The sequence below is a fragment of the Kogia breviceps genome, chromosome 10 (assembly GCF_026419965.1).
Source record: "Kogia breviceps isolate mKogBre1 chromosome 10, mKogBre1 haplotype 1, whole genome shotgun sequence".
In the NCBI taxonomy this organism is placed as follows: Eukaryota; Metazoa; Chordata; class Mammalia; order Artiodactyla; family Physeteridae; genus Kogia; species Kogia breviceps.
This window is the reverse complement of record NC_081319.1, coordinates 32,099,866-32,126,063: the sequence shown is the minus strand read 5'-3', so window position 1 is coordinate 32,126,063 and position 26,198 is coordinate 32,099,866. Positions and strand designations below refer to the sequence as shown.

The 26,198-nt window shown below is 37.8% G+C and overlaps 1 protein-coding gene across 1 annotated transcript in view; it reads right to left on the bottom strand.

The window, feature by feature from the left end:
- The window catches only part of DNAH12 (dynein axonemal heavy chain 12), a 218,637-nt gene extending 192,862 nt beyond the window's left edge, over window positions 1–25,775 (bottom strand). Inside the window, exons 1-5 of the mRNA XM_067043844.1 lie at window positions 25,654–25,775; window positions 25,336–25,400; window positions 24,286–24,464; window positions 8,881–8,962; window positions 8,689–8,715 (exon numbers count right to left, since the gene is read on the bottom strand). Of these exons, the coding sequence (XP_066899945.1) occupies window positions 8,689–8,715; window positions 8,881–8,962; window positions 24,286–24,455 (279 nt within the window). The 5' untranslated portion in view covers window positions 24,456–24,464; window positions 25,336–25,400; window positions 25,654–25,775. The remainder of the gene's footprint in view (window positions 1–8,688; window positions 8,716–8,880; window positions 8,963–24,285; window positions 24,465–25,335; window positions 25,401–25,653) is intronic.
- Between the last annotated feature and the right edge of the window lie 423 nt (window positions 25,776–26,198).

Below are 26,198 nucleotides of genomic sequence, written 5' to 3'. Positions count from 1 at the left end.
TGTTGGATATGTGATTTGTGAATATTTTCTTGCATTATGTAGCTTGTTTTTTCATCCTCTTAACAGAATCTTTCACCTAGCTATAGTTTTTAATTTTTATGAAATAAAATTTATTGGTTTTTTTAATGGATTGTGCTTTTTATTTTTTGGCCGTGCTGCGCAGCACTCAGGATCTTAGTTTCCTGAACATGGATCGAACTCATGCCCACTGCAATGGAAGTGCAGAGTCTTAACCACTGAACAGCCAGGGAAGTCCCGGACTGTGCTTTTTTAAATTGAGGTATAGTTGATTTACAATATATATTAGTTTCAGATGTACAACATAGTGATTCAAAATTTTTATAGATTATACTCCATTTAAAGTTATAAAATATAGGCTATATTCCCTGTGCTATACAATGTATCATTATAGCTTATTTATTTTATACATAGTAGTTTGTACCTCTTAATCCCCTACCCCTATCTTGCCCCGCCTCCCTTTCCTCTCCCCACTGGTAACCACTAGTTTTTTCTCTGTATGTGTGAGTTTGTTTCTGTTTTGTTATATTCCTTTGTTTGTTTTATTTTTTAGATTCCACATATAAATGTGGAATATAAATATATTCCACATATAAATACAGTATTTATCTATCTCTGTCTGACTTATTTCTCTATGCATAATACTCTCCAGGTTTACCTTTGTTGTTGCAAATGGAAAATTTTCGTTCTTTTTTATGGCTGAGTTATTCCATTCCATATATATATATATATGTGTGTATGTATATAAATTATATATATGTATATAAATTCACATCTTCCTTATCCACATCTTGGCTTTTGTAAATAATGCTGTTGTGAACATTAGGGTGCATTTATCTTTTTGATTAGTGTTTTTGTTTTCTTTGGATATACACCGAGAAATGGAATGGCTGGGTCATATGTAGTTCTATTTTTAGTTTATAGAGGGACCTCCACACTGTTTCCCATAGTGGCTGCACCAATTTATGTTCCCACCAACAGTGTACAAGGGCTCCCTTCTCTCTACATCCTCACCAACATTAGTTATTTGTGGTCTTTTTTTTTAACATCTTTATTGGTGTATAATTGCTTTACTATGGTGTGTTCATTTCTGCTTTATAACAAAATGAATCAGCTATGCATATACATATATCCCCATATCCCCTCCCTCTTGCATCTCTTTCCCACCCTCCCTATCCCACCCCTCTAGGTGGTCACAGAGCACTGAGCTGATCTCCCTGTGCAATGCAGCTATTCCCACCAGCTATCTATTTTACATTTGGTAGTGTATATATGTGCATGCCATTCTCTCACTTCGTCCCAGCTTACCCTTCCCACTCCCCGTGTCCTCAAGTCCATTCTCTGCATCTGCGTTTTTATTCCTGTCCTGCCCTTAGGTTCTTCAGAACCTTTTTTTTTTTTCGATTCCATGTATATGTGTTAGCATATGGTATTTGTTTTTCTCTTTCTGACTTACTTCACTCTGTATGACAGACTCTATGTCCATCAACCCCACTACAAATAACTCAATTTTGTTTCTTTTTATGGCTGAGTAATATTCCATTGTATATATGTGCCATATCTTTATCCATTCATCTGTTGATGGACACTTGGGTTGCTTCCATGTCCTGGCTATTGTAAATAGAGCTGCAATGAACATTATGGCACAAGACTCTTTTTGAATTATGGTTTTCTCAGGGTATATGCCCAGTAGTGGGATTGCTGGGTCATATGATAGTTTTATTTTTAGTTGTTTAAGGAACCTCCATACGGTTCTCCATAGTGGCTGTATCAATTTACATTCCCACCAACAGTGCAAGAGGGTTCCCTTTTCTCCACATCCTCTCCAGCATTTATTGTTTGTTGAAGTTTTGATGATGGCCATTCTGACTGGTGTGAGGTGATATATAATATAAAAATTAACCTAAGGAGAAAAAAAAAAGATTTCTTTGGCTATTGGGGCTCTTTTGTGTTTCCATACAAATTGTGAAATTTTTTGTTCTAGTTCTGTGAAAAATGCCATTGGTAGTTTGATAGAGATTGCATTGAATCTAGATTGCTTTGGGTAGTATAGTCATTTTCACATGTTGATTCTTCCAATCCAAGAACATGGTATATCTCTCCATCTGTTTGTATCATCTTTAATTCCTTTAATCAGTGTCTTATAGTTTTCTGCATACAGGTCTTTTGTCACCCTAGGTAGGTTTATTCCTAGCTATTTTATTCTTTTTCTTGTAATGGTAAATGGGAGTGTTTCCTTAATTTCTCTTTCAGATTTTTCATCATCAGTGTATAGGAATGCAAGAGATTTCTGTGCATTAATTTTGTATCCTGCTACTTTACCAAATTCATTCAGTAGCTCTAGTAGTTTTCGGGTACCATCTTTAGGATTCTCTATGTATAGTAGCATGTCATCTGCAAACAGTGACAGCTTTACTTCTTCTTTGCCAGTTTGGATTCCTTTTATTTCTTTTTCGTCTCAAATTGCTGTGGCTAAAACTTCCAAAACTATGTTGAAGAATAGTGGTTAGAGTGGACAACCTTGTCTTGTTCCTGATCTCAGAGGAAATGGTTTCAGTTTTTCACCATTAAGAATGATGTTGGCTGTGGGTTTGTCATATATGGCCTATATTATGTTGAGGAAAGTTCCCTCTATGCCTGCGCTCTAGAGGGTTTTTATCATAAATGGTGTTGAATTTTGTCAAAAGCTTTTTCTGCATCTATTGAGATGATCACATGGTTTTTCTCCTTCAGTTTATTAATATGGTGTATCACATTGATTGATTTGTGTATACTGAAAAATCTTTGCATTCCTGGGATAAATCCCCACTTGATCGTGGTGAATGATTCTTTGAATGTGCTGTTGGATTCTGATTGCTAGTATTTGGTTGAGGATTTTTGCATCTATGTTCATCAGTGATATTGGCCTGTAGTTTTCTTTCTTTGTGACTTCTTTGTCTGGTTTTGGTAACAGGGTGATGGTGGCCTCATAGAATGAGGTTGGGAGTGTCCCTTCCTCTGATATATTTTGGAAGAGTTTCAGAAGGATAGGTGTTAGCTCTTCTCTAAATGTTTGATAGGATTCGCCTGTAAATCCATCTGGTCCTGGGCTTTTGTTTGTTGGAAGATTTTGAATCACAGTTTCAATTTCAGTGCTTCTGATTGGTCTGTTTATATTTTCTATTTCTTCCTGGTTCAGTCTCAGAAGCTTGTGCTTTTCTAAGAATTTGTCCATTTCTTCCAGGTTGTCCATTTTATTGGCATAGAGTTGCTTGTAGTAATCTCTCATGATCCTTTGTATTTCTGTAGTGTCAGTTGTTACTTCTCCTTTTTCATTTCTAATTCTATTGATCTGAGTCTTCTCCCTTTTTTTCTTGATGAGTCTGGCTAATGGTTTATCAATTTTGTCTATCTTCTCAAAGAACCAGCGTTTAGTTGTATTGATCTTTGCTATTGTTTCTTTCATTTATTTTTCATTTATTTCTGATCTGATATTTATGATTTCTTTCCTTCTGCTAACTTTGGGGTTTTTTTGTTCTTCTTTCTCTATTTGCTTTAGGTGCAAGGGTGGGTTGTTTATTAGAGATGTTTCTTGTTTCTTGAGGTAGGAATGTATTGCTATAAACTTCCCTCTTAGAACTGCTTTTGCTGCATCCCATAGGTTTTGGCCGTCATGTTTTCATTGTCATTTGTTTCTAGCTACTTTTTGATTTCCTCTTTGATTTCTTCAGTGATCTGTTGCTTATTTAGTAGTGTATTGTTTAGCCTCCATGAGTTTGTGTTTTTTACGACTTTTTTCCTGTAATTAATATCTAGTCCCATAGTGTTGTGGCTGGAAGATACTGGATACTATTTCAATTTTCTTAAATTTACCAAGGCTTGATTTGTGACCCAAGATATGCTCTATCCTGCAGATTGTTCCACGAGCACTTGAGAAGAAAGTATATTGTGTTGTTTTTGGATGGAATGTCCTATGAATATCAATAAGCCCATCTTGTTTAATGTATCATTTAAAGCTTGTGTTTGCTTATTTATTTTCATTTTGGATGATCTGTCCATTGGTGAAAGTGGGGTGCTAAAGTCCCCTACTATGATGTGTTACTGTCGATTTCCCCTTTTTTTGGCTGTAAGCATTTGCCTTATGTATTGAGGTGCTCCTATGTTGGGTGCATAAATATTTACAATTGCTATATCTTCTTCTTTGATTGCTCCCTTGATCATTATGTAGTGTCATTCTTTGTGTCTTGAAATAATCTTTATTTTAAAGTCTCTTTAGTCTGATATGAGAATTGCTACTCCAGCTTTCTTTTGATTTCCATTTGTATGGAATATCTTTTTCCATCCCCTCACTTTCAGTCTGTATGTGTACCTAGGTCTGAAGTGGGTCTCTTGGAGACAGCATATATATGGGTCTTGTTTTTGTATCCATTCAACCAGTCTATCTCTTTTGGTTGGAGCATTTAATCCATTTACATTTAATGTAGTTATCTATATGTATGTTCCTACTACCATTTTCTTGATTGTTTTGGCTTTGTTATTGTAGGTTTTTTCCTTCTCTTGTGTCTCCTGCCTAGAGAAGTTCCTTTACATTTGTTGTAAAGCTGGTTTGGTGGTGCTGGATTCTCTTAGAATTTGCTTGTCTATAAAGGTTTTCATTTCTCCATTAAATCTGAATTAGATCCTTGCTGGGTAGAATAATCTTGGTTGTAGGTTTTTCTCCTTCATCATTTTAAATATATACTGCCACTCCCTTGTGGCTCACAGATTTTCTGCTGAAAGAGCAGCTGTTAACCTTATGGGAATTCCCTTGTGTGTTACTTGTTGTTTTTCCCTTGCTGCTTTTAATATTTTTTCTTTGTATTTAATTTTTGATAGTTTGATTAATGTGTCTTGGCATGTTTCTCCTTGGATTTATCCTGTATGGGACTCTCTGTGCTTCCTGGACTTGATTAACTATTTCCTTTCCCATATTAGGGAAGTTTTCAACTATAATCTCTTCAAATATTTTCTCAGTCCCTTTCTTTGTCTCTTCTTCTTCTGGGACCCCTATAATTCAAATGTTGGTGCGTTTCATGTTGTCCCAGAGGGTCTGAGACTCTCCTCAATTCTTTTCATTCTTTTTTCATTATTCTGCTCTGCAGTAGTTATTTCCACTATTTTATCTTCCAGGTCACTTATCTGTTCTTTTGCCTCAGTTATCCTGCTACTGATCCCTTCTAGAGAATTTTTAATTTCATTTATTGTATAGTTCATCATTGTTTGTTTGCTCTTTAGTTCTTCTAGGTCCTTGTTAAACGTTTATTGTATTTTCTCCATTCTTTTTCCAAGATTTTGGATCATTTTTACTATCATTACTCTGAATTCTTTTTCAGGTAGACTGCCTTTTTCCTCTTCATTTGTTTGATCTCGTGAGTTTTTACCTTGCTCCTTCATCTGCTGTGTGTTTCTCTCTCTTCTCATTTTGCTTAACTTACTGTGTTTGGGGTCTCCTTTTCACAGGCTGCAAGTTCGTAGTTCCCGTTGTTTTTTTGTCTGCCCCAGTGGCTAAGGTTGGTTCAGTGGGTTGTGTAGGCTTCCTGGTGGAGGGGACTGGTACCTGTGTTCTGGTGGATGAGTCTGGATCTTGTCTTTCTGGTGGGCAGGGCCGAGTCCAGTGGTGTGTTTTGGGATGTCTATGGTGTTATTATGATTTTTGGCAGCCACCCTGCTAATGGGTGGGGTTGTGTTCCTGTCTTGCTAGTTTTTTGGCATAGTGTGTCCAGCACTGTAGCTTGCTGGTTGTTGAGTGGAGCTGGGTCTTAGCGTTTAGATGGAGATCATGGGGAGAGCTTTCACCATTTGATATTACATGGAGCTGGTAGGTCTCTGGTGGACCAATGTCCTGAACTCAGCTCTCCCACCTCAGAGGCACAGGCCTGACACCCAGCCAGAGCACCAAGACCCTGTCAGCCACATGGCAACAACAACTCTGTCAATATGTCTTCATCAACCAAATGAGCAATGCCAATGTGGCACCCAGGACCATTCATTCAGTGGAAGAATTCGGGGTTCAGGCAGGGGACTGGCAGAGTGCAGGTGATATCTGGATATTGCTTGACACTTTACAGACTGTTCTCAATGGATTTCCCTTCTTTGCTGAGCTTCAAAGCTTCCAAGATCTTGGGATCTGGGAAGTGAAAGGCAGAGGGAGGGAGCACGGGGCAGGAGCAGCCCCTGGGCGATTGCCCATGGGAGTGGCTGTCTCTGTGGTCTTTTTGATGGTAGCCATTTTGACAGGTGTGAGGTGATATCTCATTGTGATTTTTGTTTGCATCTCTCTGATGAATGAATGATAAATGAATGTTGAGCACCTTTTCATGTGCTTGTTAGCCATCTGTATGTTTTCTTTGGAAAAATGTCTATTCAGGTCTTCTGCCCATTTTTTAATTGGGTTGTTTGTTTTCTTGACATTAAGTTTGTTGTATGAGCTGTTTATATACCTTGGATACTAATCCTTTATCAGTCATATAATTTGCAAATATTTTCTCCCATTCAGTAGGTTGTTTTTTCATTTTGTTGATGGTTTTGCTGTGCAAAAGCTTTCAAGTTTAATTAGGTCTCATTTGTGTATTTTTGTTTTTGTTTTCTTTGCCTTAGGAGACCGATCCAAAAAAAAATTGCTACAATTTATGTCAAAAAGTATTCTGCCTATGTTATCTTCCAGGAGTTTTGTGGTTTCCAATCTTACATTTAGGTTCTTAATATGGATTGTGCTTTTTTGTGTGTGTGTGGTACGCGGGCCTCTCACTGTTGTGGCCTCTCCCATTGCGGAACACAGGCTCCAGATGCACAGGCTCAGTGGCCATGGCTCACGGGCCCAGCTGCTCCACAGCTTGTGGGATCTTCCCAGACTGGGGCAGAAACCCGTGTCCCCTGCATCGGCAGGTGGATTCTCAACCACTGCGCCAGCAGGGAAGCCCTGGATTGTGCTTTTGATGTCACGTCTAAGTACTCTTGGCCAAGTCCTAGATTTTCTTCTAAAAGTTTTTTAATAGTTTTGTTTTACATTTAAATCTATTATCAATTTTTAGTTAATTTTTGTACAAGATGCAAAGTTTAGGCTGAGGTTTGGGGGTTTTGTCATTTATTTCTTTTGTTATTTTATGGTTGTCCTATTGCTCCACCCCATTTGTTGAAAAGATTATCCTTTTTCCATTGAACTGATTTTTGCTCCTTTGTCAAATATCAGTTGGCTGTAGTTGAGTGTGTCTATTTCTGAGTCATCTATTCTGTTCTACTGATACATGTGTTCAATTATTTAAAAGTAAAAAGTCAGCTGCAGGTCTAGTGAGAGAAATATTGAAAAAATATCCTTTGGGTTTGGCAACTAGTGGTCACTGGTGACATTAATGATGAAGTGGTAGAGTTCCTAGAAGCCAGATTGCTAGGGCAGTGGGTTTAAGGGTGAATTATTGTTTCATACCCAGCAACCTATTTTAGATTGTAAGACACTAAAGGCAAAAAATATGCGGGAAGAATAAGGATGCTAAACACATACACACAAAAATATCTTGCAGTTCACCCAGCCTCACATTAAATATTTATAAATGTTTGGGGGTTGTTTTATATCAGTTCTTACATCTAGTAAAGAGGCAAATCTACAGCCAAAATCTCCAGAAAATTTGGGAGGCAGAGGGAGAAGGAGGAGGAGGAGTATTTTAAAAAGACAAGAAACTTGGATTAGCTAAAATGAGGTTCTTCCAAAGATCCTCGGTCAGTAGGAAGGTATCCTTAGCCCTCTATCCCTAGAGGGAACTTCAAGGGCTCTGGAAAGCCTGTACCCCCATCTGGTAACATGCTGCCTAAATTCTTCTTTTGTGTAAGCAGCTCCATAACTTTCCATATCCTTTGCTGTTAAGGAAATTTTACATGTTTTCATCTTTCCAACAATCACATCACAGTCCCATGTTGTCACCCATGCAGTCAGTGTCTTTTTTTTTTAATCTCTATCATCTAGCATGTGGGTAGCACACAGTAGATTCAAATTAAGCAGTCATCATTATATCAACGTCAAGACAATGAAAAGGGAGATGCATTTTCCTTCATAACTACCACTTTGAATATTTTTTTCAGTTCTTTGGAATAAAAACAAAAATATTTACAATTAAACCTCAAATAATGAATAGCAACAAAAATGTAACTCTTAAAACCTGTATTGTCGGGCCTTCCCTGGTGGTACAGTGGTTAAGAATCCACCTGCCAATGCAGGGGACATTGGTTCGAGCCCTGGTCCAGGAAGATCCTACATACCGCAGAGCAACTAAGCCCATGCATCACAACTACTGAGCCTGTACTCTAGAGCTCACAAGCCACAACTACTGGAGCCTGTGTGCCTAGAGCCCATGCTCTGTAACAAGAGAAGCCATCGCAGTAAGAAGCCACACACCGCAACGAAGAGTAGCCCCTGCTCTCTGCAACTAGATAAAGCCCATGTGCATCAATGAAGATCCAACGCAGCCAAAAATAAATAAATAAATAAATAAAACCTGTATTGTCATCATGGTACCCTTGTTCCTTTGGCAGAGAAAATAATCTGTTTCAAAATGTCTTTCTTCTCTAGGATGGAATTTGGCAGGTGGTCTTAGAAGGAGCTACTCTGTAACAATTTGTTTGAACATTTTCAAAGCAAGAAATGTAAAAAATGGAACTCACTCCTTTCTGTTTAATTTCACTGGTCATCTGTCAAAAGCAAACAAACAAAACATAATTAAATCCAGAAGAAAGTTTTTAAGGTAATTTTAAATTTTTTTAAATCAAAAATATAAATAGTTTTAAATATATGTATTATTCTTTAAAAAATACTAGTATAAAGATATACTTTTTAGAGAGAAAATATAAACCTACAGTTGGAGGATAATCTGGCTCTGGTGATGAAGGTGTTCTTTTATCCAATGTTCTGTCTAAATTTCTTTTGGCTCCTTCAATTCTGAAATTTATAGTTAGAAAAATGTATGACTCTCTTGAATATAACATTAAGATATATTACTAAAACATTACAATTTGAACATTTTTTCAACTATACTTGAAGAAGAGATATTCATGCATTCTTTATCTTACTGAATTTTCTATAAGAAATAAATCTCAATTGCCATTATCAATGAGTCCTTAATATTCAATTATTCATGTGTAATATAAAAGGAGACTAAAAATAATAATCAAGAATGTTCAATTATAACATGACAATTTTAAAGTTAATCCTGATGCATGTGGGCCCTTACGTATGTATTATCTCTGTTCAAATGGCACACTGTCAGAGAAGACTTCCCTTACCCCTTATATTAAGTAGCACTTCCTTCACTATCCATCCATTTTATCCTCACTTACCTTGCTTCATAGTACTTACCACCATTTGACATACTATATGTTGTAGACCGTTTTATTCATTGCCTTATCCCAATGCTCAGAATAGTACCTGGTACATAGTAGGTGCTCAATAAACAGTTGTGAATGTAGGAATTTATCATCCATAAAATAAAATTTCTTTTTTAAATAAAATATATCATTGTATAATCCATTCATCTGTCACCAAATACTTACTGAATGTTTATATTCTGCAAGATACCCTACTAGGTTTTATTAAAACATAGCAGCAACAAGTTTCAAGGAATTTATAAACTGAAAGGATAGGAAGATAAGATCAGAGTGCCATATAAAAAGTATGGGACCCTGATGGTTCAGAGGAGGGACAAGTTCACTTTCACCTGAAGGTATCTTTGAAGTTTATGTGAACAAGTTAGCATTTGCAATAAGCATGAAATGAAGAAGAGGATCTCAGTTGGAGATGTGGCTTTCCTGGGCAGATGGATCTGAAAAGATAAAGAACCTAAGAAACAGGAAGACAATGTAACAATCAAAGGCAAAAATTGAAAATAAGGAGTTGTCCAATCTGTCCAGAAGTTATGGAACCAGATGGAGATAAGTTTGGAGAAGTGGACTGGAATATCTAGCTAAGGGTCTCAAATAGCAAACTTTTTTATTAGTAGACAATGGGGAGTCACTAAGAGTTTTTAAGCATGAGAACATTTTTAGGAAGACAAATCTGTCAGTTTGTAAAGGCTAAATACACTAGAAGAGATGGCCAAAGCAGAAAGTATACAAGGGAAAGAAAAGAGACGAAAGAAAGAAGATTGAAGGATGCCAAGCATGACAAGAATGAGGAAGAACAACTGAAGGAGGCAAAGGAGGCATGGTCAGAAGCAAAAGGAGAACTAAAAGGAATTTGAAGGAAAGTATGGCCACCAGAACCATAAAAGCATAAACTAGTAAATGCCATAAAGACAAAGATCATGTCTGTTTTGCTCACTGCTCTATCCATAGCACTTAGATAGTGTCCATCAAGGTCAATAAATATCTGTAGAATGAATGATCAGAATAGTGGATTTGGAAAAGATTCTGCATATCTAGTTCAGTACTTTATTTAATGCATGAATACTCTCAAAAATTTCAAGTTGTACCCCAGGATGGGTGAGGGGAGAAGACATTCATCACTTTCTGAGGTAGCTCAATTTACTGTTATCTAGCTCATATTCTTAGAAATAAATTTCTTGAGTTGTATCCTTTTAAATTCTATTCTCTGGAGCTATATAAAAAAGTCATATTCCTCTTCTTTGTTACCCTTCCAAAACTTAGTAATACCTATCCAGTTCCTTTGACCATTCCTGTCAATAAAAGTTACCATTTATGGTGAATTTATGATGCTCTAGGCATTGGCTTAAGATCTTTATATGCATGGATCTCATTTAACTCTCACAGAAATCCTAAGAGGTAACAACTATTATAATATTATCCCCACTTACAGATAGGAAGATGAGGATAAGTAAAGTTACTTGACTTGCCAAATTCACATTAATAAGCTGTAGAGATGGGATATAAACTTAGGCCTGTCTAAACTCCTCCCCATTAAGCAAATCATTTCCCTTCAAATTAGGTAGTTTCAAAATTCCTCACTCCTTGGGAGCTATAATGGTTTAGCAACATCCCTTTTATAGTGTGACCCCAGAATTCCAGATGTTTTTTGACCAATGGAGAGTGAAATTTTTCTCTCCCACATTCTAGACATTCTTCATTTATTAAAAGAGACTAAGACTGAATTAGCTTTTAAGAGTAGCCTCATTTCCCTGTTGCGCCTTATTGAGCCTGACTAAATCAAAATGAAAACACGATGACACAAAACCTATGGGATGCAGCAAAAGCAGTTTTAAGAGGGAAGTTTATAGCAATATAATCTCACCTCAGGAAACAAGAAAAATCTCAAATAAACAACCTAACCCTACACTTAAAACAATTAGAGAAAGAAAACCCAAAGTCAGTAAAAGGAAAGAAATCATAAATATCAGAGCAGAAATAAATGAAATAGAAATGAAGAAAACAATAGCAAAGATCAATAAAACTAAAAGCTGGTTCTTTGAGAAGATAAATAAAATTGATAAACCCTTAGCCAGACTCATCAAGAAAAAAAGGTAGTGGATGCAAATCAATAAAATTGGAAATGAAAATGGAGAAATCACAACTGACACTGCAGAAATTAAAAGGATTATAAGACACTACTACAAACAACTATATGCCAATAAAATGGACAACCATGAAGAAATGGACAAACTCTTGGAAAGGTACAATTTTCCAAGACTGACCAGGAAAAGTTAGAAAATATAAACAGACATATCACAAGTAATGAAATTGAAACCATCATTTAAAATATTCCAACAAACAAAAGTTCAGGACCAGATGGCTTCACAGGTGAATTCTATCAAACATTTAGAGAAGAGCTAATACTGATCCTTCTCAAATTCTTCTAAAAAATTGCAGAGGAAGAAACACTCCCAAATTCGTTCTACAAAGCCACCATCACCCTAATACCAAAACCAGAAAAAGACATCAAAAAAAAAAAAAAAAGATTAAAGACCAATATCACTGATGAACATAGATGCAAAAATCCTGAACAAAATACTAGCAAACAGAATCCAACAACACATTAAAAGGATCATACGCCATGATCAAGTGTGGAATTCATCCCAGGGATGCAAGGATTTTTCAATATATGCAAATAAGTCACTGTGATATACCACATTAACAAATTAAGGAATAAAAACCATATGATCATCTCAATAGATGCAGAAAAAGCTTTTGACAAAATTCAACACCCATTTATGATAAAAATTCTCCAGAAAATGGGCATGGGAGAACCTACCTCAACATAATAAAGGCCATATATGACAAACCCACAGCAAGCATCATACTCAAAGGTGAAAAACTGAAAGCATTTCCTCTAAGATCAGGAACAAGACAAGGATGTCCACTACCGCCACTCTACTCAACATAGCTTTGGAAGTCCTAGCCACAGCAATCAGAGAAGAAAAAGAAACAAAGGGAATCCAAATTGGAAAAGAAGTAAAACTGTCACTGTTTGCTGATGACATGATACTATACATAGATAATCCTAAAGATGCCACCAGAAAACTACTACAACTAATCAATGAATTTGTTAAGTTTGCAGGATACAAAATTAATTCACAGAAATCTCTGGCATTCCTATACACCAACAATGAAAAATCAGGAAGAGAAAATAAGGAAATGCTCCCATTAACCACTGCAACAAAAAGAATAAAATACCTAGGAATAAACCTGCCTAAGGTGGCAAAAGACTTATACTCAGAAAACTATAAAACACTAATGAAAGAAATCAAAGATGACATAAACAGATGGAGAATATACCATGTTCTTGGATTGGAACAATCAATATTGTGAAAATGACTATACTACCCAAAGTAATCTATAGATTCAATGCAATCCCTATCAAACTTATCAAACTACCAATGGCATTCTTCACAGAACTAGAACAAAAAAATTTACATTTTGTATGGAAACACAAAAGACCCCAAATAGCCAAAGCAATTTTGAGAAAGAAAAACGGAGTTGGAGGAATCAGGCTCCTTGACTTCAAACTATACCACAAAGCTACAGTAATCAAGAAAGTATGGTACTGACACAAAACAGAAATATAGGTCAATGGTACAAGTTAGAATGCCCAGAGATAAACCCATGCACATATGGGCACCTAATTTATGACAAAGGAGGCAAGAACATACAATGGAGAAAAAACAGCCTCTTCAATAAGCGGTGCTGGGAAAACTGGACAGCTACATGTAAAAGAATGAAATTAGAATACTCCCTAACACAATACACAAAAATAAACTCAAAATGGATTAAAGACTTCATAAGACCAGACACTATAAAACTCTTAGAGGAAAATATAGAAAAATCACTCTTTGACATAAATCACAGCAAGATCTTTTTTGACCCACCTTCTAGAGTAACAGAAATAAAAACAAAAATAAACAAATGGGACTTAAAAGCTTTTGCACAGCAAAGGAAATGATCAACAAGACGAAAAGACAACCCTCAGAATGGGAGAAAATATTTGCAAATGAAACAAAAGACAAAGGATTAATCTCCAAAATATACAAACAGCTCATGGAGCTCAATATCAAACTAACAATCGAATTGAAAAATGGGTGGAAGACCTAAATAGACATTTCACCAAAGAAGACATACAGATGGCCAAGAAGCACATGAAAAGATGCTCAACATCACTAATTATCAGAGGAAGGCAAATGAAAACTACAATGAGGTTTTTTTTTTTTACATCTGTACCTTTTTTTTTAAACATCTTTATTGGACTATAATTGCTTTACAATGGTGTGTTCATTTCTGCTTTATAACAAAGTGAATCAGTTATACATATACATATACATATGTGCCCATATCTCTTCCCTCTTGCGTCTCCCTCCCTCCCACCCTCCCTTTCCCACCCCTCTAGGTGATCACAAAAAACCGAGCTGATTTCCCTGGGCTATACGGCTGCTTCCCACTAGCTATCTATTTTACATTTGGTAGTGTATATATGTCCATGCCACTCTCTCACTTTGTCCCATCTTACCCTTCCCCCTCCCCATATCCTCGACTCCATTCTCTAGTAGGTCTCCTTCTTTATTCCCATTTTGCCCCTAGGTTCTTTATGACCTTTTTTTGTTGTTGTTTAGATTCCATATATATGTGTTAGCATATGGTATTTGGTTTTCTCTTTCTGACTTACTTCACTTTGTATGACAGACTCTAGGTGCATCCACCCCACCACAAATAACTCAATTTCGTTTCTTTTTATGGCTGAGTAATATTTCATTATATATATGTGCCACATCTTCTTTATCCATTCATCTGTTGATGGACACTTAGGTTCCTTCCATGTTCTGGCTATTGTAAATAGAGCTGCAATGAACATTGAGGTACATGACTCTTTTTGAATTATGGTTTTCTCGGGGTATATGCTCAGTAGTGGGATTGCTGGGTCGTATGATAGTTCTATTTTGAGTTTTTTAAGGAACCTCCATACTGTTCTCCATAGTGGCTGTATCAATTTACATTCCCACCAACAGTGCAAGAGAGTTCCCTTTTATCCACACCATCCCCAGCATTTATTGTTTGTAGATTTTTTGATGATGGCCATTCTGACCGAAGTGAGATGATATCTCATTGTAGTTTTGATTTGCATTTCTCTAATGATTAATGATGTTGAGCATTCTTTCATGTGTTTGTTGGCAATCTGTATATCTTCTTTGGAGAAATGTCTATTTAGGTCTTCTGCCCATTTTTGGATTGGGTTGTTTGTTTCTTTGATATTGAGCTGCATGAGTTGCTTTTAAATTTTGGAGATTAATCCTTTGTCAGTTGCTTCATTTGCAAATATTTTCTCCCATTCTGAGAGTTGCCTTTTCATCTTGTTTATGGTATCCTTTGCTGTGCAAAAGCTTTTGAGTTTCATAGGGTCCCATTTGTTTATTTTTGTTTTATTTCCATTTCTCTAGCAGGTGGGTCAAAAAGGATCTTTCTGTGATTTATGTCATAGAGTGTTCTGCCTATGTTTTCCTCTAACAGTTTGACACTGTCTGGCCTTACATTTAGGTCTTTAATCCATTTGGAGTTTATTTGTGTGTATGGTGTTACAGAGTGTTCTAATTTCATTCTTTTACATGTAGGTGCCCACTTTTCCCAGCACCACTTATTGAAGAGGCTGTCTTTTCTCCACTGTGTTTCCTTCCCTCCTTTATCAAAGATAAAGTGACCATATGTGTGTGGGTTTATCTCTGGGCTTTCTATCCTGTTCCATTGATCTATATTTCTGTTTTTGTGCCAGTACCATACTGTCTTGATTACTGTAGCCTTGTAGTATAGTCTGAAGTCAGGGAGCCTGATTCCTCCAGCTCCATTTTTCTGTCTCAAGATTGCTTTGGCTATTCAGGGTCTTTTGTGTTTCCATACAAATTGTGAATTTTTTTGTTCTAGTTCTGTGAAAAATGCCAGTGGTAGTTTGATAGGTATTGTATTGAATCTGTAGATTGCTTTGGATAGTAGAGTCATTTTCACAATGTTGATTCTTCCAATCCAAGAACATGGTATATCTCTCCATCTATTTGTATCATCTTTAATTTCTTTCATCAGTGTCTTATCATTTTCTTCACACAGGTCGTTTGTCTCCTTAGGTAGGTGTATTCCTAGATATTTTATTCTTTTTTTTGCAATGGTAAATGGGAGTGTTTTCTTAACTTCACTTTCAGATTTTTCATCATTAGTGTATAGTAATGCAAGAGATTTCTGTGCATTAATTTTGTATCCTGCTACTTTACCAAATTCATTGATTAGCTCTAGTAGTTTTCTGGTGGCATCTTTAGGATTCTCTATGTATAGTATCATGTCATCTGCAAACAGTGACAGTTTTACTCTTCTTTTCCAATTTGTATTCCTTTTCTTTCTTTTTCTTCTCTGATTGCTGTGGCTAGCACTTCCATAACTATGTTGAACAATAGTGGTGAGAGTGGACATCCCTGTCTTGTTCCTGATCTTAGAGGAAATGCTTTCAGTTTTTCACCATTGAGGATGATGTTGGCTGTGGGTTTGTCATATATGGCCTTTATTATGTTGAGGAAAGTTCCCTCTGTGCCTACTTTCTGCAGGGTTTTTATCATAAATGGGTGTTGAATTTTGTCAAAAGCTTTCTCTGCATTTATTGAGATGATCATATGGTTTTTCTCCTTCAATTTGTTAATATGGTGTATTACATTGATTGATTTGTGTATATTGAAGAATCCTTGCATTCCTGGGATAAACCCCACTTTATCATGGTGTATGATCCTTTTAACGTGCTGTTGGATTTTGTTTGCTAGTATTTTGTTCAGGAATTTTGCATCTATGTTCAGCAGTGATATTAGCCTGTAGTTTTCTTTCTTTGTGACTTCTTTGTCTGCTTTTGGTATCAGGTTGATGGTGGCCTCGTAAAATGAGTTTTGGAGTGTTCCTCCCTCTGCTATATTTTGGAAGAGTTTGAGAAGAATAGGTGTTAGCTCTTCTTTAAATGTTTGATAGAATTTGCCTGTGAATCAATCTGGTCCTGCGCTTTTGTTTGTTGGAAGATTTTTAATCATAGTTTTAATTTCAGTGCTTTTGATTGGTCTGTTCATATTTTCTGTTTATTTCTGGTTCAGTCTCGGAAGGTTGTGCATTTTTAAGAATTTGTCCATTTCTTCCAGGTTGTCCATTTTATTGGCATAGAGTTGCTTGTAGTAATCTCTCATGATCCTTTGTATTTCTGCAGTGTCAGTTGTTATTTCTCCTTTTTCATTTCTAATTCTATTGATTTGAGTCTTCTCCTTTTCTTTTTTGATGAGTCAGAGTAATGGCTTATCAATTTCTTTTATCTTCTCAAAGAACCAGCTTTTAGTTGTATTGATCTTTGCTATTAGTTCCTTCATTTCTTTTTCATTTATTTCTGATTTGATCTTTATGATTTCTTTCCTTCTGCTAACTTTGGGGTTTATTTGTTCTTCTTTCTCGAATTGCTTTAGGCGTAAAGTTAGGTTGTTTATTTGAGATGTTTCTTGTTTCTAAAGGTAGGACTGTATTGCTATAAACTTCGCTCTTAGAACTGTTTTTGCTGCAGCCCATAGTTTTGGGGTTGTCGTGTTTCCATTGTCATTTGTTTCTAGGTATTTTTTAATTTCTTCTGATTTTTTCAGTGATCTCTTGGTTATTAAGTAATGTATTGTTTAGCCTCCATGTGTTTGTATTTTTTACAGATTTTTTCCTGTAATTGATATCTAGTCTCATAGCATTGTGGTCAGAAAAGATACTTGAAATGATTTCAATTTTCTTAAATTTACCAAGGCTTGATTTGTGACCCAAGATATGATCTATCCTGGAGAATGTTCTATGAGCACTTGAGAAGAATGTGTATTCTGTTGTTTTTGGATGGAATGTCTTATAAATATCAATTAAGTCCATCTTGTTTAATGTATCATTTAAGGCTTGTGTTCACTTATTTATTTTCATTTTGGATGATCTGTCCATTGGTGAAAGTGGGGTGCTTAAGTCCCCCACTATGATGTGTTACTGTCGATTTCCCCTTGTATGGCTGTTAGTCTTCACCTTATGCATTGAGGTCCTCCTATGTTGGGTGTATATATATTTATAATTGTTATATCTTCTTCTTTGATTGATCCTTTGATATTATGTAGTGTCCTTCCTTGTCTCTTGTAACATTCTTTATTTTAAAGTCTATTTTATCTGATATGAGTATTGCTACTCCAGCTTTCTTTTGATTTCCATTTGCATGGAATTTCTTTCTCCATTCCCTCACTTTCAGTCTGTATGTGTCCCTAGGTCTGAAGTGGGTCTCTTGGAGACAGCATATATATGGGTCTTGTTTTTGTATCCATTCAGCCAGTCTATCTCTTTTGGTTGGAGCATTTAATCCATTTACATTTAATGTAGTTATCTATATGTATGTTCCTACTACCATTTTCTTGATTGTTTTGGCTTTGTTATTGTAGGTTTTTTCCTTCTCTTGTGTCTCCTGCCTAGAGAAGTTCCTTTACATTTGTTGTAAAGCTGGTTTGGTGGTGCTGGATTCTCTTAGAATTTGCTTGTCTATAAAGGTTTTCATTTCTCCATTAAATCTGAATTAGATCCTTGCTGGGTAGAATAATCTTGGTTGTAGGTTTTTCTCCTTCATCATTTTAAATATATACTGCCACTCCCTTGTGGCTCACAGATTTTCTGCTGAAAGAGCAGCTGTTAACCTTATGGGAATTCCCTTGTGTGTTACTTGTTGTTTTTCCCTTGCTGCTTTTAATATTTTTTCTTTGTATTTAATTTTTGATAGTTTGATTAATATGTGTCTTGGCATGTTTCTCCTTGGATTTATCCTGTATGGGACTCTCTGTGCTTCCTGGACTTGATTAACTATTTCCTTTCCCATATTAGGGAAGTTTTCAACTATAATCTCTTCAAATATTTTCTCAGTCCCTTTCTTTGTCTCTTCTTCTTCTGGGACCCCTATAATTCAAATGTTGGTGCGTTTCATGTTGTCCCAGAGGGTCTGAGACTCTCCTCAATTCTTTTCATTCTTTTTTCATTATTCTGCTCTGCAGTAGTTATTTCCACTATTTTATCTTCCAGGTCACTTATCTGTTCTTTTGCCTCAGTTATCCTGCTACTGATCCCTTCTAGAGAATTTTTAATTTCATTTATTGTTGTTCATCACTGTTTGTTTGCTCTTTCGTTCTTCTAGGTCCTTGTTAAACATTTCTTGTATTGTCTTCATTCTATGTCCAAGATTTTGGATCGTTTTTACTATCAGTACTCTGAATTCTTTTTCAGGTAGACTGCCTATTTCCTCTTCATTTGTTTGATCTCGTGAGTTTTTACCTTGCTCCTTCATCTGCTGTGTGTTTCTCTCTCTTCTCATTTTGCTTAACTTAACTATGTTTGGGGTCTCCTTTTCGCAGGCTGCAGCTTCGTAGTTCCCTTCGTTTTTGGTGTCTGTCCCCAGTGGCTAAGGTTGGTTCAGTTGGTTGTGTAGCCTTCCTGGTGGAGGGGACTGGTGCCTGTGTTCTGGTGGATGAGGCTGGATCTTGCCTTTCTGGTGGGCAGGTCTACATCTGATGGTGTGTTTGGGGTGTCTGTGGCATTATTATGATTTTAGGCAGCCTCTCTGCTAATGGATGGAGTTGTGTTCCTGTCTTGCTAGTTGTTTGGCATAGGGTGTCCAGCACTGTAGCTTGCTGGTTGTTGAGTGGAGCTGGGTCTTGGCATTGAGATGGAGGTTTCTGGGATATTTTCACCTTTTGATATTACATGGAGTTGGGAGGTCTCTTGTGGACCAGTGTCCTGAACTTGGCTGTCCCACCTCAGAGGTGCAGCCCTGACGCCTGGCTAGAGCACCAAGAGCCTGTCATCCACATGTCTCAGAATAAAAGGGAGAAAGGACAGAAGGAAAGAAAGAAAGAAAAAATAAAATAACATAAAATAAAATTAAATATAGTTATTAAAATAAAAAATAATTAAGAAAATAAATTTATAAGTAAAAAAAAAATGGAGAGACAGAACCCTAAGACAAATGGTCAAAGCAAAGCTATACAGACAAAATCACACACAGAAGCATACACATACACATTCACAAAAAGAGAAAAAGGGAAAAATATATACATATTGTTGCTTCCAAAGTCCACCTCCTCAATTTGGTATGATTCGTGGTCTATTCAGGTGTTCCACAGATGCAGGGTACATCAAATTGATTGTGGAGATTTAATCCGCTGCTCCTGAGGCTGCTGGAAGAGATTTCCCTTTCTCTTCTTTGTTCGCACAGCTCCTGGGTTTCAGCTTTGGATTTGGCCCCGCCTCTGCATGTAGGTCGCCTGAGGGCGTCTGTTCTTCTCTCAGACAGGATGGGGTTAAAGGAGCAGCTGATTCGGGGTCTCTGGCTCACTCAAGCTGGGGGGAGGAAGGAGTACGGATGCAGGGCGAGCCTGTGGCGGCAGAGGCCAGTGTGATGTTGCCCCAGCCTGAGGCGTGCCGTGCATTCTCCCGGGGAAGTTATCCCTGGATCACGGGACCCTGGCAGTGGCGGGCTGCACAGGCTCCCAGAAGGGGAGGTGTGGATAGTGACCTGTGCTTGTACACAGGCTTCTTAGTGGCTGCAGCAGGAGGCTTAGTGTCTCATGCTCGTCTCGGGGGTCCATGCTGATAGTCGCGGCCTGCGCCCGTCTCTGGAGCTCCTTTAAGCTGCGCTCTTAATCCCCTCTCCTCACGCACCAGGAAACAAAGAGGCAAGAAAAGTCTCTTGCCTCTTCAGCAGCTCCAGACTTTTTCCCGGACTCCCTCCCGGCTAGCTGTGGCGCACTAGCCCTCCTCAGGCTGTGTTCATGCAGCCAACCCCAGTCCTCGCCCTGGGATCCGACCGAAGCCAAGCCTCAGCTCCCAGCCCCCGCCTGCCCCGGCAGGTGAGCAGACAAGTCTCTCCGGTTGGTGAGTGCTGGTTGGCACTGATCCTCTGTGCGGGAATCTCTCCACTTTGCCCTCCGCACCCGTTGCTGCGCTCTCCTCCGTGGCTCTGAAGCTTCTCCCTCTCACCCACAGTCTCTGCCCACGAAGGGTCTTCCTAGTGTGTGGAAACCTTTCCTCCTTCACAGCTCCCTCCCACTGGTGCAGGTCCCATCCCTATTCTTTAGTCTCTGTTTTTTCTTTTTTCTTTTACCCTACCCAGGTACATGGGGAGTTTCTTGCCTTTTGGGAAGTCTGAGATCTTCTGTAAGCGTTCAGTAGGTGTTCTGTAGGAGTTGTTCCACACATAGATGCATTTCTGATGTATTTGTGGGAAAGAAGGTGAACTCCGCGTCTTACTCTTCCGCCATCGTGAACCTCCTTACAATGAGGTATTAACTCACTCTGGTCAGAATGGCAATCATCAAAAAATCTAGAAACAATAAATGCTGGAAAGGGTGTGGTGAAAAGGGAACCCTCTTGCACTGTTGATGGGAATGTAAATTGATACAACCACTATGGAAAACAGTATGGAGGTTCTTTAAAAAACTAAAAATAGAACTACCATATGACACAGCAATCCCACTACTGGGCATATACCCTGAGAAAACCATAGTTCAAAAAGAGACATGTACCACAATGTTCAGTGCAGCACTATTTACAATAGCCAGGACATGGAAGCAACCTATGTGTCCATCGACAGATGGATGGATAAAGAAGATGTGGCATATATTACTCAGCCATAAAAATAAACGAAATTCAGTTATTTGTAGTGGGGTGGATGGACCTAGAGTCTGTCATACAAAGTGAAGTAAGTCAGAAAGAGAAAACCAAATACCATATGCTAACACATATATATGGAATCTTAAAAAAAAAGGTATTGATGAACCTAGTTGCAGGGCAGGAATAAAGAGATAGACATAGAAAATGGACTTGAAGACATGGGGTGGGAGAGCGAAGCTGGGGCTAAGTGAGAGTAGCACTGACATACATATACTACCAAATGTAAAATAGTTGGCTGGTGGAAAATAGCACAGGGAGATCGGTTCAGTGCTTTGCAATGACCTAGAGGGGTGGGATAGGGAGCATGGGAGGGAGACTCAAGAGGAAGAGGATATGGGGACATATCTATGCATATGGCTGATTTGCTTTGTTGTGCAACAGAAACTAACACTGTATTGTGAAGCAATTATACTCCAATAAAGATCTATTAAAAACAAAATTCCTGGACTTCCCTGGTGGTTCAGTGGTTGGGAGTCCGCCTGCCGATGCAGGGGGCGAGGGTTCGTGCCCCGGTCCGGGAGGGTCCCACGTGCTGCGGGGCAGCTGGGCCCGTGAGCCATGGCCGCTGGGCCTGTGCGTCCACAAAAAAAAAAAAAAAAAAAAAAAGGAAAAACAAACTTCCTAAGGCTTTCTCACATGGAGTAGAAAATGTGCCTGGAATATCCTCCTTCCTCTTTTCTTTGTTAATTGTCAAGGCCCAGGCCAGACTCCCCTTCATCCTTCATTTTCTCTGTGAGCAGCCTAGCTCTCAGTGAGCAATACTTTGAAGGAGTTTGCCTTATACTTTGGTATGCTAGTTGGCACTAGCTACCTTGCACTGTAATGATCCCAACATAAATATGCCTAACTTACTTGAGCTCTTTATATATAAATGTCACCCTTTAATATAGCAATAATTTCCTGGAATGTGTTTTCTCCTACTGATATAAATAAAGAGCTGAGAAGAATGTAAGAGCTAGCGTTTTCACTCCCTGGTTTTGCTTTCTGTGTTAACAATCAAAAACAGATAAACAAAATTGGATAATTTCAAAGGACTGTGTAAGAGACTACATAAAGTGAAGGAGAGAAAGGCTGGTCTGAATCAAGAGGGAGGTAGTGGTCAAGGAAGAAGTGGCTCATTCATGGGAATCTGGAAAGCTATGAAACAATTTTTTATCTTTGCTCAGTCAAGTGTTCCCAGGAACTCGTCCCAGCAGAGGGCTCAGTTCTGCCCAGGACTCCTTACATCCCACCTTACTCCTGGAACTCTCTATCCACAGACCTCACCTGATAATAGTCTTCCGCAGGTCCCTGATACTCTAGTGACATTGACCTTAGTCAATTCCTGAACACACCGAAAGCATTCACATTTCAGGGCTTTCGTGCTTGCTATTCCCTTTGCTACAGTGGTGTTCTCATGTTTATTTAAATGACAAGCTTCTTATTCTTTAGATCTCTATATATCACCTCCACAGGACTTTCCTGCAATGTTCCTAGAAACATCTTCCCTGTCACTCTCTATCCCACTATTTTATTTCTTCATAGTATCTATCACCATCTAAAGCGTTAACACACTTTTTAAAAAATGTGTTTACTATCTGCCTCCTCCCACCAGAATATAAGCTTCTGAAAGACTAAAGTCCTTTCTGTTGTGTTCTCTGTGGTCTTTCTAGTAACAAGCACAGTGTCTGGATAACAGTAGATATATAATATCTGTTAAATAGATGTAAGAGAATATGTAGACAGGGTTAAAGCTGCACAAAGGAGATTAGGAGAAAGCTTTCCAGAGGAGGTGATTCATAAACTAAGCCTTGAATAAATTGTATAAGTATTCAGACAGACTTTTCAGTGAAGGAAACTGCAGGGAGCAATTGTGAAATTTATTTTTCACTAAATGTAAAACTATGGAACTGCAAGTAGTTCAGCATGGCATTCTGAGATTATGAAAGGTTTTGGAGCAAGAACAATATGTAACTCCTAAGGAACCCCTTTTTCTATTCTCTAAGTCTACTGAAACATTGATTAGAGTCTTAGAAATTAAAGGGGTAAAGGGTATCTAACAATACATATACTGCCATTAGTTAATATACCTTTATAAGTTTGGATTTAAATATGATTAGAAGATTGACAGACTAATAATAATGTAAATTTAAAGAAGTTATATGATTAACAGACCTGTTTAATTATAAGGAAAGTAAAATTTAAAAGTTAAATTATTTTAACTAGCAACTATATGATCATCAACAATATGATCATCAACAATGTAACAGAGAGTAAAACTTAGTCAGTTGCAAAATATGTATAAAGGAGGCAGACCAAAGAGGGAAAGAGAATGCAGAAAGAGAAGCAGAAATCCACCAGAGAGAAATTCCCTGTTTTATAGTTTCAGTGTTAGGTTCAAAGCTTACAGATGAGCTCAATGTCTTTTTCTCCTTATTTATCCCCAGAGCCCAGCAGAGTCAGGTACCTAGGAAATTCTCAGTAACTGCTGAATTGACTGAACCATCTTTATCAGTGCCTTTGGTAGCTGGTACCTAAATTAGTTTTAATTTCCACTAAATTGGAGGGGAAAGGGTAGGATGTTAGACTGTATTTTCTTTTGTATAGAAAAAACTTTAAGTACAAGTAGTTTCAAGGTATTTTATTAAGTATTTGCTCCAGTGCAATGCTATTTGTAGAGGCCCAGTTACTTGGTTTTACTTTCAGGGACCAGTATGGTTATATACAAGGAGGAATAGCGTGGTGTTCAAAGTATGTGAACTCTAGGACCAGACTGTCAGGGTCTAAACTCAAGCTGTGAGACCTTCGGCAAGTTATTTAACTTCTCTGCATGTCAGTTTACTCATCTATAAATAGAAATAACAATAGTGCCCATCGTATAGGGTTGTGGTGAGAAGTATAGGTAAAACAATAAAAACAATGCTTAGAATAAACACTGTAAGCACTATATAACATTTACTATCATTACAATTACTTTTTCAATTGTTTTCCTACTTGAATTTGAAGATGATGTTTTGACCATGAACAACCTAAATAATTAAACTTTTTATGAGAATACAAACACTAAGTATTTCACTCAAATTCCAAACAAGGATTATTTACTAATATGCTACTTACACTAACTGATTAATTGTCTTCTGCTGCTCCTTGGATCTTCTGTAACTCAGCAGCTTACTTTGTGCTGGTGCGTCAACACCTATGTCTTCCGGGGGACGAACAATGGGAGGTAACTTCAGGTTCAGAGCCTCTTTTTCTGCTGCAATGGCAGTTTTGTTTGTATCTGACATCTTGGTCCCCTAAAGATTAAAATATACCCTGAGGAGACAAAGTCCGTAAAGCCATTATTGTAAAAGCTAGCCTCAGGCTTCCCTGGTGGCACAGTGGTTGAGAGTCTGCCTGCCAATGCAGGGGACACGGATTCGTGCCCCCGTCTGGGAAGATCCCGCATGCAGCGGAGCAGCTAGGACCGTGAGCCATGACCGCTGAGCCTGTGCATCCGGAGCCTGTGCTCCGCAATGTGAGAGGCCCGCGTACCACCAAAAAAAATTTTTTTTAAATGGTAGCCTCGATATATTTCATATCAATATCAAAAAATTCTAGGCTTCTTTATATCTTTTTCCCAAGGATGGCAGTTGAGCTAAATGGGCAGGGATTACTGTCAGAGCTCTACCATTCATTGCTATGAAGAAATGAAGCCAGCCACTTCCCGGTGAGTGAGGGCTTCAGTTTCCTCATGGCTGAAATTAAGGAACTGGATTAGCTGCTCTCTAAATACCAGTACAGTTCTAAAATTTAGAGTTCAAATTTTCCCTAAGAAGCAAATCACAACAACAACAAAATCCACTTGTTGAGATATAATCCCTCTCCCCAAAAAGCTGATACTTTAACATCGTTAATATTTTTAAACATCACTATTGTATCTTAGTTTTGCTACCTTCCTAGAAAGCCATACTATGATAAAACAAAAATAGGCATACTAAGTGCATAAGAAATCTAAAATGTCATATAAATGCTGAATAATTAACTGTGATATCAACTACATTTGCTGCAGATGCTCACACAATTTGGAGATTCCTGCCTTGAAAAAGACAGTTTCTGCTGGCGCCCAGTTCAAAATCTCCTGCCCTGGGAGAGGGGTGAAGAGAAAAGCTGAGGACAAGAAAGTACCTCTCTGATTGTTTTCACTACTTCCCGGCTCCTCAGATAAGAGGGGAACGTTCAATGAACTTCTCCTGTGGTTAAAGGAAGAGAGAAAACAAGGGTTGAAACCTCCGGAACGCCCTACGGGGTCCTGCCGAGCTGGGCAGTCGCCTGCCGCGTAGAAACAAAGTTGTCGCCATAGAAACTGTCGCGGTCGCAACTGGAGAGATTGGGCAAATGTTGCCTGGAGAGGCAGTTGCTGAGCTGCCACAGATTAGTATTACCTGTCACAACAATAATTCATTACTCGAGTAAATGGAGGGTCGGTGAATGAGACTTTTTTACCTGTCTTCCCTTAGAAAGGGCACGGAATCAGGATCTTCAAATAGTGGAAAACTGCAAGACAGGAAATTTGGATCCGTTGGAAAATGGATTTATATAAACACTCTCAAGGAGGATCAGGTCTTCAAGTGTCCCCATAGCGACTTCCCTGTAAATAATATAACTAATCAAGATTTTATCTTATTTCTCTATTCAGTATTTGTTTAGACAGCACTTCTTTCAGAAAATTTTTGGCAGAGATTAAGCTGTGTAAATTTTTTGAGTATGCATGAAGAGAGAAATGTGAAACTTTGCTATTTGAGGCTGCACAATGGATACTCCATCTAAATGATAATAGCCTACACAAATACCATGTGCAAAAATAAAATTGGTAGATAAATAAATCCTGGTGGTGTATTAATGGCATATTCATTCAACAAATATTTGAGCATCTTCTATGTGCCAGTCAGCACGTAAATAATTTTTTTTAATGAGAGTACAGCCTACACTATTGTGTTTGGCAAACAGTTGTTCCTCTAAAAATGTCATTTGAATCAGTGAATGAACAA